General features: G+C 38.9%; 2 protein-coding genes across 2 annotated transcripts in view; one reads left to right on the top strand and one right to left on the bottom strand.

Annotated features, from left to right (window-relative positions):
- LOC145435172 (chitin synthase chs-2-like) overlaps positions 1-15,464 on the bottom strand; it is a 56,150-nt gene that overhangs the window by 35,600 nt on the left and 5,086 nt on the right. Inside the window, exon 3 of the mRNA XM_080312472.1 lies at positions 13,738-13,944. Coding sequence (XP_080168598.1) covers positions 13,738-13,944 — 207 coding nt within the window. The remainder of the gene's footprint in view (positions 1-13,737; positions 13,945-15,464) is intronic.
- On the top strand, positions 5,665-13,334 carry LOC145435240 (uncharacterized). Its single transcript, XM_080312583.1, has 6 exons — positions 5,665-6,311; positions 6,751-7,000; positions 8,432-8,650; positions 8,929-9,072; positions 10,726-10,805; positions 13,102-13,334. The coding sequence occupies exons 3-6, from the start codon at positions 8,620-8,622 to the stop codon at positions 13,237-13,239; spliced, it is 393 nt and encodes a 130-aa protein (XP_080168709.1). The 5' UTR covers positions 5,665-6,311; positions 6,751-7,000; positions 8,432-8,619; the 3' UTR covers positions 13,240-13,334.

Raw genomic sequence — 15,464 nt, 5'->3', positions numbered from 1 at the left:
TGTTAGGTAATGAGAAAGTGACAAAATTAAAAAGATATAGTTGCCGTCACGATTCGAAACAATGTTGAGCATGATATGTTTTCAACTTTCTGTACACCCCTATCCACGTTCTTCTATTAAGACACTATAACATTGGTTCACAAACTTTTTAGGCACGCCTCCCTTTATGATAGCGACAAATGTCGCGGCCCCCTCATCATGATATCACAAAATATTAAAAAGAGCAACAAAAATGCTATCCCAACGGATATTTTGATGGCGTGGAAGGTTATGGCTGTTGATTAGAGAAAGATCTTACACATGAAAGTCGGCCAATACAGAGCAAAAACAATGAGCTGAGAGTAAATCGCACGGATCGCAATTTTTTTCATTTAACCTCCGTTTCGCGCCCCTTCAGACCCTTTCACTCCCCCCGGTTCGAAAACCACTGCACTAAAATATATTTGGGATAGTAAAAAGCTTATTGTCTTGGTCGCTGCCTTCCGAGTAGTGTGCAGTTTAGTTAGCCATGTTTGTTTTCGTGTTTTTGTCTTATGACCGACTTTGATAAAAATTCTTAATCTCGGCGACATGCTCGGCTCAAACAAAAGGTTTCCTGTCGATCCCAGTATACAGATATTTAGTGCTCAAAACCTTCATTGAATGTCAGCTTTCGGCTTCCTTTTTTGGGATGCTCTTTCATCCTTTATGATTGAGAGAGAGAGAGACCGTATTTATTCATTTTCATCCAACCAAAATATAACAAACGGCAGTGATGGTGGTACAGAAGATATGCATGCACACCATTTGGTATTAGATAGGAATGATCGATAAGACCGTGAAGGTCATCTAGTCTTATGATGAGTCATATAGTAATCGCGAGCACTGATTGATTTGTTTTACAAATTGGGGATTTCTCAACGTAACACGTAACAATTGAAACACAGACCGTATAATGTGTAATGTGATAATAGCAAAAGGAAGGTTTTATCTAAACTATATGGAAAGAGTGATTTCTTGTGACTTTAATTGCTACTCATACTTTGCTACATTGACTTTACATTGAATCTAGATTAGCCATGCGAGGTACGTAGGCAGCGTAATCGTGGCGTAATAACGAACAGGCTTCAACGTAAACGATTTTCCTGTTCAGTTGATACAGCCTATGGTTTTAGTCCACGCATTCACATTCAAAAAGCAGGTTTTATGTTTGAGTTCCAAGCAACTATTTGCGGGCCGCACAGAAAAGCTTCGTGGACCGCATTTGGCCCACGGGCCGCACTTTGCCCAGGACTGTGCTGAAGTGTCGCATGCTGATCTTTCGTTTTTCATTGCGTCGCATGCTCATTGCTCATATGTCGGGCCACGGACCACGGTCATTTACACCATCGTGCGTCGCTATTTGTACTGCATTTCTCGTAAGCTGCGATACGACCAATCAGAGTTTCAAGGCTTCCTTTGTGGAAAGTACGATACATGTGACAGCCCCCCTCCCATTAGGGGTGTATATGTGGTGATTGTTATTTGCTATTACGATGGTACTGTTACTTCTAGGGCCGCCAAGTGTCTAGCACCAACTACGTCAAATGGACACTTGGTGGACACATGACAATGCATGCTTCCTTCTTGTCTGAACCGGCTGTCGTGAGGAGGACGCAGAAATAAAGATGTCTAAAAACTATTGTGCATCTCTTTACATCGACTATATTAGGAGGTCTTCCACTATAATTTCGTTAGTTTAAGTCTAAGCGGCGATGATAGTAATACCATAACCCGAAACAATCATATTCCACTCATCGACTCCACCACCATTAACGTTAATACTTGGTTCCGACTCTAACGAAATAGAGATATTGCAGATAATATTGCGGATGACCAGAAAAACTGCTCGAACTATACAGCTGGTATAGAGCTAACCGCCACGTAAACTGTCGATGATGTGATATTTAAAAAGATCGAACTGAAATTTGAATTCTACCGTTGAACGCGATCTCAACAGGAACGTCCTGACTCAAAACTATATTACATTCATATTATAGCAAAGCGTGCTGACAACTGTCTGTATAATAGCAAGAAGAACTGATCGACTGAAGCTTGCGGCAATGCTGAATGTCAAAACTAACTCGAAATGTTTGTCGCGTTGTCATGAATATTTGTAAGGACGCAAACTGCAGTCAAAGAAATTTACGGCTGAGCACTCATTCAATATCCGCTAGCCGACACGAGTCGTTCGGTGACTCGAATATTTACGAGAATAGTCAAATATATGTTCACATCGTAGAACAGATTGGGGTTCGCGTCATGAGTGACTATCTACTACAACCGAAGTATCAATACAATATTATCTCGTACAGGGCAGCGGTAAGGCCTGTCATGATGCAAGAGTTGGCTATAGAGACTATTAAAAATTACCAGTCTAGTTAGTTGAAGGTCTACTAGCTACTGTTTATGAGTAGTTTCAATTCTATAGTAACGTATTAAAAACGAAATAGCAGTGCGCCTAGAGAACACGTGGCGTCGCATGGCTTGTATCGCGATATCGGTGTTCTGCTTTGTGAAGTTTTGCAGCCATTGAGCATTATTATAACTAACAGTGACGAATACATGGTTGGATTTTAGGGGTCCAGACCCATGCCCTTAATATGTCAAAACCCGGTCCTTTTAAAATTCTATACCCCATATCTCTTAGCTCATTTGCGGTTCAGTGATCCGTAATAGTTGATAGCGGCGTTTTAGCTGGTTAGTTGCGGATTTTTGAAGGTCGTTATATATGGTTCTAGTTCTAGTTGCGAGTTTTCAAAAGTGACGAGATCTTGTTCTAGTTTAGCATTTGGATAATCCAACAGTTTTTACAAGTCTGGTGGTGGATCGCTTCTCTTGTAAAATGCTTTACCTATGGTAAGGTTTTAGCCAGGAGTGACTAGATTTGGTAGGATAGTAGTAGAGGCCTACAAGATACAGTCCTTTTTAAACAATCTGGATTAGAAATTATAGAAGTCAGACACAGGTGGCTTGGAAATGTAAGAAGAGATGAGAACTATTATATAGGCCCGAATATGATCAAAATGCCGACCCAAACAACAGACGAAAGGCGTGTAAGAGAAATTCAGATGTTAAGAAATAGGATATGGCAAAGGTGAGGGTGTCAGAGCAGGACATTATTGCAAGCAGTGCATGTAAGATATTGGTTCGCTGAGGCTACCGTTTTGGAGATGCCGAAATGTAGAACATCAGTCATAAACGACCTCAATACCTTGACAATGTCAGGTGCATCTCTTATGGAATATAATTTTGAAGGCGTTAAATCATTATCAACAACTAATAATATAGCATAAAACTGGGATACTAAAAATGATCCTCTTTCTGATAAAACGTAATGGACTATATCCTCTAATTTGTTTGAATCAGAAGTTTAAATGATTGCATTATTGCCATGGACCGCATTGGCTGGTTGATAGTCTGTCACTGTGGCCATAGGTATTAATTTAATGACTTAAAGTTGTTTGGAAAATATGGTCGTATCACTTTCAACTAGCAAAAAGTCGGAGTCAATGATGTCCACTCCATGAACTCGGAACAATTTTGATTAGTAACCCTTCGAAAACTCTATTTATGATTTATTTGAAGATCTTCTTTGAGGTACAGAACTCCAACACACAATTGAATAGTATATTCATATTGAAATGAAGCCGAATATTTTCGGCTGACACTCGTTATAGAAGTAATCGTCAGAAACTAGTAGAGAATGGGAAAGAACATTATATATCGCCGATCCTATCACAAAATATGACGTCACCGAAAATGTAGTATGATTTGCAATTGGTTTTTAAACTAATGCTTACTAAGCTTCCAGGCTATGTGGGCTTTCAGTATGAAGATATTGGAATTATCTATAAAATTTACAATTTATTCGGATAAAATTTGTTTTAAAAAGCTTCTTTGGAGTACGGAACTTTAATATACAATGAATATTATATCCATATTGAAATAATCCCCAATATTTTCGGTTGACACTGGTCAGGGGTCGTATAGCTATGGTTGCTGACGATGGCATGTAACGAGTGCAAGCCAAAAATATTCGGCTTAATTTCAATATTAATAAATCTATTTCGCGGAAGTGTCTAAATAAAATCTTCAGAGCTACACCTCGAAACATGGATTTGCATCGTCGATCAATGGAGCAATGAAGGTATACCGATATACCGGCAAAATACGCCGAACCGTCCAAAAATGCATACATGCACAAGCGATTTGAAAAATTGTCCGGTTCTATCATGTTGGAGACATATGCAAGAAATGGATTGAGTTTGACGGCAATTGAGTGCACGCGTTCGCCCCGTGTTTGTGAATGTTTCATACAAAAATATGCGCAAACAAATCGCGTGATTCACGACCCCGTAAGCACACAACGCTGCGATAATTCAAACTTGGAATGTTTGCCTATTAATAGAATCTGTTTTGGAATGTTTGCCTATTAATAGAATCTGTTTGTCCTATTTCGACCAGCCAGTACGACACGCATCTCAACGAAGAAGTTACAACAATCGCTCCCAAACATCATTAGCTTACAGGCTTCAACAAGAAATGATCAAGTAGATGTGAAAGCGCAACCCCTTGAATATATACTGAAGTAAAACTAGAAGTTATTATTTCCACGTAAGTGAAAATGTAAGTATTACGGGCCTACTTTTGTCTGAAAAATCAAAACAAATCGGACTAGTAGATGGTTAAGTATCAGCAAAAGTCTTCAATTTCTAGTCAAGTAGGACTAGATATGAAGATTTCCTGCTAAGTGAAAAAGAGAGTATTCCTGGCCTAGTTTTGCCTTAAAAATCCGTACTGTTAAGTGGAAATATTAGTAATATTATAATATCATAAATACCTCAGTAAATAGTGCACGTAGCTAAAACGTTCTTGATTCAAAGTATAACGAGTAACTATTGCAGAAGTACCAGTTACAGGTAGGCTTATGTGAAACTGCAAATATTTCACGTCTAATTTTTCTTAGAAAACTGCGTACTGCTAAGTGGAAACAGGTATAGTCTAAAGTTATAACCGCTCCAGTAAGAAATGCAAGTATCCAAGGTTACCATATCCTGAGATCAAAAAGAGAGGACACTTTTTCCAAGTCACCAAAGATGAACTACCGTTCAATAATACGGGGAATTTAGAAAGTTCACTGCTAATATTGATGGGATTACGAAAAAAGGTAATTTCTCCGACTCGAGTCCCGAAAGACCCGTCCCCGCACGTGTGATCGGTAGTCACTGTAAAAAATAAACATGGATTTTATCATGGAAAGGACATGACTTCCTCTTTCTCATGTTAATTCCATGAAAACACCGACATGGTTTTAAAATCTCATGTTGACATGACAAAAACTTCCATGATGGGACATGATGGGAGCCATGTCTATGGTTATCAAGTAAGAGTATCACGTTGAGCTTTAGTGATATCATCATAATTATCATCATCATCGTCACTGAGAGAGAGGAAGAGAGAGAGAGAGAGAAAGACAGAGAGGAGCGAGAGAGGGAGAGAGAAAGAGAGGAGGGAGAGAAGGAGAGAGGAGAGATAGAGATAGAGAATAGAGCAGAAAGAATAGTGGGGGAGAGAAAGAAGGGAATGAGAGCATATAGAAAGGAGAGAGAGAGAAAGAGAGAGGGGAGGGGGAGGGGAGGGGAGGAGAGAAGAGAGATAGGGGAGAGAGAGTGGGGGAGGGATAGAGAATAGAGCAGAAATAAGAGTGGGGAGAAAGAAGGGAAAGGGAGCATAGAAAGTAGAGCGAGAGAGAGAGAGGGGAGGAGAGAGATAGGGGAGAGAGAGATATCAGACTTATTCTCGTTTTCACCATTGAGATGCTTTGACGATTGAGATGCGATAACCATGCTATCCCTGAATGCTGAACGTTGAGCCGGATAGCCACGGATACCAGTTTTTTAGTCTTTGGTCTGACATGGCCGGGAATTGATCATATGACCTACCGATCAAGAAGCAGAAGCAGGACGCTTTACCATTTCACTATATCGCTATTTCAGCTGAGTGACAAGTAAACATCGTTACATCCTCACAGGATATATTGCAATACACAAACATCGTGATTCGTACATAGCTACATCATCGCACGCAAACATAGCCGTTCGGTTACGGAGCCATAATGACTCCGGATTATCTGGTTACAAAACCAGTCATGCGTACAGTATAGCCGTAGCGTTCAATTCAAAAGGATTGCAAAAAAGAGGAAGTTTGATGGAGTTGGTCATTTCATAGGTTGTCTTTGTCAAAGTTGCAAAGTTTATGGCTTGTTGCTGTATTAAGCCGTGGATTGGATGGTAAGTATTAATGTATTTATTGTTCCTGTCTTCGTTGTAAAATATCCGCCGAATCTGCAATGCGTCACTTGGTATAGTCGAACCTGAAGCAACTTAGTCGTATTCAGTCAGATACCGGTATATAGCGGGAACTGCCAAACGACTGCAAGTAGTGATCAAAGTTTACTGCGTATCCATTTGTATGTAGTTGTAGATCATGTGGTAGTTGGTAATGCGTTAGTAGTCCTAGACGTTTCACAAGCTTCCTTGCTTTTATTTTGTACCGTACTGGGTAATGTTAAAGTGAAGTATTTATTCAACTGGAGGAATATTCATCCTGAGGTGATTGAAAAAACTTCAGCTTTAAAAAATATGAGATATCATGCTATACTCGAGCCTTTGATTCAAGACTTGAAAACCCTAGAAACATAAGGAACTGATGTAAATTTGTATTTTACAGATATACATACTGCAGTTGTTTGTAATGTTACTCCTGTGATATTTGTGACATTGAAAATGAGGCTGCTGGAGATCATGAACGAGTGATTACAGTGGATCACAGATCTGAGATAGGTGAAACTGTGAGAACTGTATTTCGGAGTAATATCGGGGACAGTATATTCAACTTCTATATTACGACGAGGGAACGTATGATCTCTCGACAATTCAAGATAAAGGAGTAATACGACTGATCTTGGCAAACGATGAAAGTAAGTAATTATTACCACAAATAAATTGGTAAGCTACTATACTAGGATTACACTCATAACGCATATTCGAAGAGTTGTTTCGGGGTTCCGAACGACACTGATTCCAAATATGACCTTGGTGTTTTCAAATTGTCTCTGGTTTTGGTGATATCCCATGGGGTTATTTTGACGAACGTCACATTTTCACTGTATGGTCCAGATAAAAAAAACGGCTAAGAAATTAAATCTACTTGTTATACTGAACACTGTATTAAATCAAAATGCAGTAAAATAATTATATTTAGGGTAATTGGATTTACCGTATTTAGGGTAATTGGATTTACCGTAATTTTTCATGTATAATGCGCAAAATTTTCACGGTTTTTTGCCCTAAAATCGGGCGGTGCGTCGTGCGTATTATACATGGGAACAACACGCTTGAAAAAAATCTCCCTCGATCAAAAACTTGAAATCACACCTATCTTCATTCTTCATGTTTGTTTCCAATCGCGCATCACTTTCAGCCATCGTGCGTAGTAATTAGTGGGAAGCGTGTATCCAGTTAACGAGAGTCGTGTGCAAAAGCACGCGATCTCCTGCTGAGTTGGTTTGCCGTTTGTACGCGAGCAAAATTAGGTCACTAATAGACACTCGTGCGTGGCAATTCTCGCCAATTCATCGCGTCAACGACCGGCCCGAACAATCGCATACGCAATTTATACATACACAAGAGGCCATGTGCGCAAGATATAATCGCTTGCGTAAATCAGTCGCATCTTCAACAGACCTGTTGCGCATGACATAACCGTTAGCCTAGGCGCAATCGCGTCTATAATAGGCATCGTGCGCAAGATGTCGGTTCGTTGGCCTAAACTAACTCGCCGCCGGCGTCGCAGGCTTTGGCTACTATCGTTTAGAGACAATACCGTTAACTGTATAATGATTAGCAATCGCATCTGTAAAAGGTCTTCTCGTGCTCAAGATGCCGTGTGGCTAGCCTGAGCTATCGCGCCGCCCGCCTCGCAGGCTTTGGCTGCTGTCTACTATCGTTTAAAGACAATCCCGCTAATTGTATAATGATTAGCGATCGCTGTGTAATGATTGTTCGAGAGTGACATCGCAAAACAGAATGACATCGTATATGAAATCGGTACTATTCATGTACTGAAATGCAGGGTGCGTACTATACATGGGTACAGGCTTTTCCCAGAATTTACATGCTATTTTAGGGGTGCGTATTATACATGGGGGCGTACTATACTTGGAAAATTACGGTATCATAATTGGAGTTTTTATAGATTATTTCTTGAGAGATCACATCATATTTAGAGTGGTGCCCCTTTAATTTCAACCTTGCAATCGATTTCTTACAAGCACGTTGCTATTTTTGCGCTGAAGAGATATTTCCATGGCTAAGCCAAGTATTATCTTGACTCTTCTATACTTGTGCAGAGAAAGCTGTTTGCAAAGACAACACATCTACCCTTCCGAAGACGAACTTAGCGTCGACGAGCATCAAAAGGAAATAAGTCAGAGTGGAAATAGAGGGTGCCAGATGCTGCAAGATGGAATGAGAAGAACTTTCAAATCAGGCCGCGACAGTGTCGTAAATGGAACATCAGCAAGAATACTGATGGAGAATGAAGATCAGTTTTGACCCATGCTCCCTTGGTAGGTACAATCCAACGCAGTGGTTTCAAACACAACATTGCCATGATCGAGTCAACCTGCGACTTTGCAACAAACTCACAAAGAGTTCGTTTTACAGAATGCTATGATAGTACAAAACAAACTACATATATATATTCCTGAAATAATTTACGATAGTTGTGACATATCCTCGACCACAAGCCCGACCTGTGCTAAAATTGTGACTACTGATAGTACTTAAGGCTCCTGCATACAAACCTAATTAATTAGCTATGATGTAAATCTGTCACAATGTTCAGATTTTAGAAGAAGTGAAATATGCTGCCTGAATCAAGCCTGTTTGGATGTTGACTTGACCTCAAAGATTTTGGAAAAGACTTGGAGCTCTGCACTCAGTCTCTTGCAACCGCAAGAAATTCCGATAGAAATTCAAAAAGTTATGGGTAAGTAAGATACTTAGCAAATTTAGTTAGTTGGCGGTCAATATCTGTCGAGTAGTTCTAGTCGCGGATTGTGAAAAATGATTAGTTCAAATTTTAGTTGCGGGTTTCGGGAAGTGAGTAATTCTTGTTCCAGCTCCGCAGTTGTGTAGGTGCTTAATAACTGAAAAACACATGTCATCGCGAGGGTGGGTTGAAATCGAATAGCCTACCTGAGTGATTCCACAGATCTAGTTAGTTCAGGGATGGGCAATTATTTTTCTCTGCAGGCCACTTCAGTAATAGAAAGTAAGTTGGCGTGCCGAGCCGAGCCAACATGTTCAGCTATATTCTCCAGTGTATTGATTTTATTTATAAATGGAAAGCAGTGAATTGCATTTTTAATGAATACGTCTCCGTGGATGTGTTGATATTAGATAGCCTAATGAGAAAAGTACGATTAATTAACGAAATGAAAATTTATATTTATTTTCCCTCCTAATTCAAGATAATGTTAAACATGATACATTTTGAATTCTCTGTAATCCGGGTTTTTATATCAATACATTAAAAGGTAGGCTATATCTTAACAGTGCGACTTGATGAAATTGACATATATATATCGGTTTCGGCCGACATGTGGCGGTACTTTTGGTCAAGATTTCCTCGTCGTTGAGCTTTTTTGCAGCACACTTCGCAGAGTCACATGTTAGCCGAAACGTCATTGTCAACGTCTTGGTGTGTCCTGACGCGCTAACGGCCGACGCCGAAATGCTGATCTCTACAAATTAGCTGTTCTTGCGGGTAGAGTGGTACCCATATTATTATCAAAACATCTAGTCACTATATATCGCGCGAAGAAAATTTGAATTAAGTTTCATAAATTATAGGATTTATGTCCATTTACGAAGTAATTTTTGGTGATTCGAGCTCGGGCCCTCTCCATTTGAGGGGTCTGGGATGCGGCAGTTGCGGCCCTGTGTTTAGTGCTCCATACCTTCTTTGCATTTCAGCTTTCGACATTCTTTTTATGATATGTCCATTCACCCTTTATGTATGATGAGGTCTCAGTCAAAACGCTCACTGACAATGGTAACAAAGAAGGTTTGAACCAAACTATACGGAAGGAGTAACTTATTGTGACTTATTGTTACGACTTTGCTACATTGACTTGAGTTTAAATCTGGATTACGCATACAAGCTTGGGAGGGACGTACGCTATGTAATCGCGATATATTATTGAGCAGGTTTCAAAGTAAATCAATTTCCATTCCAGCTCAGTTTATCCAGCTTATGGTTTTATTCAGCAATATTCAAAAGTAGGTTTTATGTTTTTAATTCCAAAAAATGGCCACACGTGCTTCTCAAAATAGCGGGGCTCACTTTGCCCATGGCTGAGTTCGATGTATTATAATTTGTTAGTTGCGAATTTATAAAGGTCATTACTTGGTAGGATATTATAGAAATAGGGTATTTCAAGTTGCCGATTTTGAAAACTGTCTGGTTACTAAGGCAATGTTAAAATTTGCATATTTTTTGCCACGCCCATATTTGCAGTTCACACTACACAAACAGTAACTGCATTCATTTAATTTTTGTAACTGCATTTATTTAATCTTTAAACCGTTTTTTTTTCTCGAGTGTTTCACTTGAGCTGATCTCTCACTTCTCATTCAGGTAATCAGAAATTGGACTGGGTGGTCGGCATCCCCACCATTTTCAATGAACGCTTCGACAGCTTCCTGATTGTGGATAAGGTGAGTTGTTGATAATGGCCAAAACTGGTTTGCTCAATAATACTACAAGACAATACTACAATAATAATAATAATCCTTAATTCAGATTCAAGTGCTCGAATCATTATGCCCAGCCCTACAAACAATGTGAGTTTAGTGTGCGCCATTGCCTCGCAGGAAAACCAGTCAAAAACCACTGATATTGTTAGTTGTGATTTAGTTCGAAGCTCCTGATTTTTAAAGGTTGCTAGTACTAGTTCTAGTATCAAATTTTAAAAAGTTCTAGGTATAGTTGTAAGTTATAGTTATATTTGTGGATTTAAATAGCTGGTTCGTGGTACAAAACTTGAATATAGCTTTCAATACAACATCCATTGTAGCAGTATATTTATTAAACTCTCAGACGTTTTGGGTGCCTCTTTTCAAGAGTTATCGGCACACTGAAGGGATTTAAACAGGTTTAAAAGCAAAACCAAAAAGGCAAAGTATGACGCAATAATCAAAATCACAGACCATGAAATTCGCATTGTATCAATGGCAACAATAACAAACTACGAAGTATACGGACATACGGTACTATAGTAGCAGCACAATTTGTAAATAAACAATTACACGCACGGAACAACACGCACTAATGAGAAATTTGTAGGTTATAGATGAAATCTTTCTGTCTACATAAAATAGGTTTGCTCAACTGAATAATAGTAGACTCCAACACTTTTAAATGAAACACAGACCTACCACGCGCAATGACAGTGAACATATTGTCATCATAGTGCTATGCACAGGCAAGGCTTTCGCTCAGATGCTCACCGATTGGCTATTGACTATTGGCTATCCGGACCACATATTAAAATGCTCCATCTCTAGGGTACTGAAAAAATCGGATACAGCTCCAAAATATGGCCCAGAAAAATGCCCGGCATTTTTACACCTACCTTGGCTAGGTAACGTGTCTAGCCGATTTGAAAAGCTTATTAAAGTGGCTGTTCACCGTTGCTATTACAGCGTTAACACGCATGTAGTGTACACGACGAAACCCTTGTTACCCAACTCTCGAAAAGATGTACTTCCGGCCTTTGATGCAAGTAATGTTGTTTACCAATACAAGTGCCACTGTTGATAGTAGGTATGTAGGACGTACATCTCAAAGATTGTTTGAGCGTATTAAGCAGCATATCCCAAAATTGATTCGGTCAAAAACATGCGCAAATGATCGCACGGAGCTCGCACGTCAGTGCAAATTCGCTGCAAAACAGACTGCTATGATGATACCAAGCATATGCTTCGTCAATCGGTCAGCATTCGAGCGAAAACCTTGCCTGTGCACGGCACTATGATGACAATATGTTCACTGTCATTGCGCGGGGTAGGTCTGTGTTTCATTTAAAAGTGTTGGAGTCTACTATTATTCAGTTGAGCAAACCTATTTTATGTAGACAGAAAGATTTCCTCTATAGGCTAACCTACAAATTTCTCATTAGTGCGTGTTGTTCCGTGCGTGTAATTGTTTATTTACAAATTGTGCTGCTACTATAGTAACGTATGTCCGTATGCTTCGTAGTTTGTTATTGTTGCCATTGATACAATGCGAATTTCATGGTCTGTGATTTTGATTGTTGCGTTGCGTCATACTTTGCCTTTTTGGTTTTGCTTTTAAACCTGTTTAAATCCCTTCAGTGTGCCGATAACTCTTGTAAAGAGGCCCCCGAAAAGTCTTCGAGTTTAATAAATATACTGCTACAATGGATGTTGTATTGAAAGCTATATTTGTGGATTTTGAAAATCGAGTAATTTTAGTAACAATTCTAGTTTTGAATTTTATAAGGTGATTGATTAGTCCTAGTTTTAGTTTTACTTGCGGATTTGAAAAAGCGAGTAGTTCTGTTTTCGGAATTCCCTGAAAAGACACAAACAACCTTTGGCCGGGTCGCAATCACCAAAGTTGAACTCCGTCACCAAAATACAAGTTTTCAAATCCTGGATTTACCGCCCATCCGTGCATTAACCCATCCATTTAATAATAATTGGATAATCGTAAGTCGTAGCATCAAATAGTATAGTGGTGCAGAGGTAAAGGAATGGAAGACTGTGCATGTGTGCATACTTGATATTGTCAAGTGAAAAGTAGATTTTGTACATACCGAGACCATTCATAGACAAGGTCATTGTAATGAGGTGCTAATAGATTTTTGTCATCTTAACTGGCTGTGATTGATGCAACTTTAAACCACCTTGGAAACTATTCATATGTATTTTATCAACCCGTGTGCCTTGAATAGTGCATGGATAGTAATGACATTTATATTCATTATAGGATCCGAAGAATGTCTATCCGACGATGAAGTGCGATACTCTTCAGAAAAAGTGGACAATCCATTTCGTTGGGGAATCTGTCGATGGACTAATGAGTTTCCATCATACAGTGGCGACGTATTGCGTTTTCAACATGTAGTTTGCGCCAGCGTCAGCAAGTTCATTGAACTTTTCGCAGATTTTCTTGCAAACATTCCAGATGTCAAATACAGCTAAATACATCTAACCACAGGGTATGTGTACATTAGTAGAGGTGAAAGGTCAATTTGAAGCATTATTAGGACATGGGTAGGAACATGGATGTCAACAGGTCTACATGGATGTCAACAAGTTATCATGGGCCTTTTCCATGTCAACATGACTCAGGTGGGACCAGGTCTGGACTATGGGTACACCCATGATTATTTTTTACAGTGATGGTTGACCTTTTTTGTCAACCTTGCGGTCGGTATCCCGATGTAACGTATACTATGGCATATTTAGTTGTCTTTGTTCGATCGCCTGACCCTCAAAGCTATAAAGGAGGACGAATTGCGAAAAAGGAGCAAAGTTGGGCGTCCTCGGTAAACCATACTACTGATATAAGCGAAAAAGTTAATACACGTTGTTACTATACACCCCTGAAAGACGCACTTACCTTCCCCATCGCTGTATTTTCGAAGTTTGAAGCTCGCACTCTTAACTTCTATCGAGTTCCGATGCTCGAATTGCGGATGGAGATGTGGCACGGTGGTCTTGCGGCCTTTCTTCAGCGCCGATCTCAACGGCACGGGCGGAACGTTGCGCGGTGGAAGCGCCCCGATGGGAGAATTTTTCGCCTCTTCGGTAGAGTGGACTTCGGTCCCTGTGGCGTATATCCTCCGGTCAGTGGCAAGCTTGAGTATATGTGCGTGTGGATTTGGACAACTAGACAACTTTGAGCTATTTCCAAATTAGGCTAGAATTTCAATTATGACTACATTTATTTCCGAAATAGACAAGAAATATAATTATAGCTACACATTTATTTTCGAATCTTATGAGAAATGTAATTATAGATACACACAGTTCTTTTCCGAATTAGACTGGAATTAGAAATATAGCTGCTCATTTATTTCTGAATTAGACTTATAGCATCAGAATTATAGCTATACATTTTTTTAAAATTAGAAAGGAATTAGAATTATAGGTACACATTTATTTCCGAATTAGGCTAGAATTTAAATTAGAGTTACACAGTTTTCGAGGTTAGACTGAAATTAAAATTATGGTTACTCCTTTGTTTCTCAAATTATTTTAGAATGAGAATCATAGATACACAGTTCTTTTCCGCATTTAATTGGAATTAGAGTTATAGCTACACATTTATTCCCGAATTAGACAAGAATTAGAATCATAGATACACAGTTCTTTTGGGCATTTAATTGGAATTAGAATTATAGCTACACATTTATTCCCGAATTAGACTAGAATTAGAATCATAGATACACAGTTCTTTTCCGCATTTGATTGGAATTCGAATTATAGCTACACATTACTTCCCGAATTAGACTAGAATTAGAATCATAGATACACAGTTCTTTTCCGCATTTGATTGGAATTAGAATTATAGCTACATATTTACTCCCGAATTAGACTAGAATTAGAATTATAGCTACATATTTACTCCCGAATTAGACTAGAATTAGAATTATAGCTACATATTTACTCCCGAATTAGACTAGAATTAAAATTATAGCTACAAATTTATTCCCGAATTACTAATTCGGGAATAAATGTGTTGCTATAATTCTAATTCTGATCAAAAGTGGAAAAGAACTGTGTTTATTTCTAATTCTAGTCTAATTCCAAATTCCAAACTGAATTATAGATACACAGTTCTTTTCCAGATTAGACTGAAATTAAAATTATGGTTACTCCTTTCTTTCTCAAAATATATTAGAATTAGAATTAGAATAAGAATTACTGAGTCCACAAAATCGCGACATTAAACCAAGTTCAGTTCGTATAAAATCAGATTTCATTATCACTATAGCACTAGAATGGCAAATTCCTGTAGCGCAAGCTTGGCATGTTGCGCATTATATATACAGTTCTCTAGAAGCGTTTTATGGATATCAATATATAAGATTAGAATTAAAATTAAAGCAAAGAAACATTTCAAAAATGAGACTAGTATTAGATTACCAGTCTTTCTCTCTGAGTAGAAAACTAGAATTACTTAGCAGTCAGAGTCCGCCTGAGTGATTATTTTTCGAACCGAGTTTGAATCTTCCGGTTAACAATGTCATTTTAACAACCGCGCTTAACTTCGTACTGGATGTTTCTTATGTTGCGGTACGGACAATTGAGGTTCACAGCCTTCCACAGTGGAAAATAGCATAT

This window comes from Botryllus schlosseri, chromosome 3 (genome assembly GCF_051294905.1).
Source record: "Botryllus schlosseri isolate E-star chromosome 3, Bs_hap1, whole genome shotgun sequence".
Taxonomy (NCBI): Eukaryota; Metazoa; Chordata; class Ascidiacea; order Stolidobranchia; family Styelidae; genus Botryllus; species Botryllus schlosseri.
The sequence above is the reverse complement of the archived record's forward strand: the minus strand, read 5'-3'. Positions and strand labels throughout refer to the sequence as shown.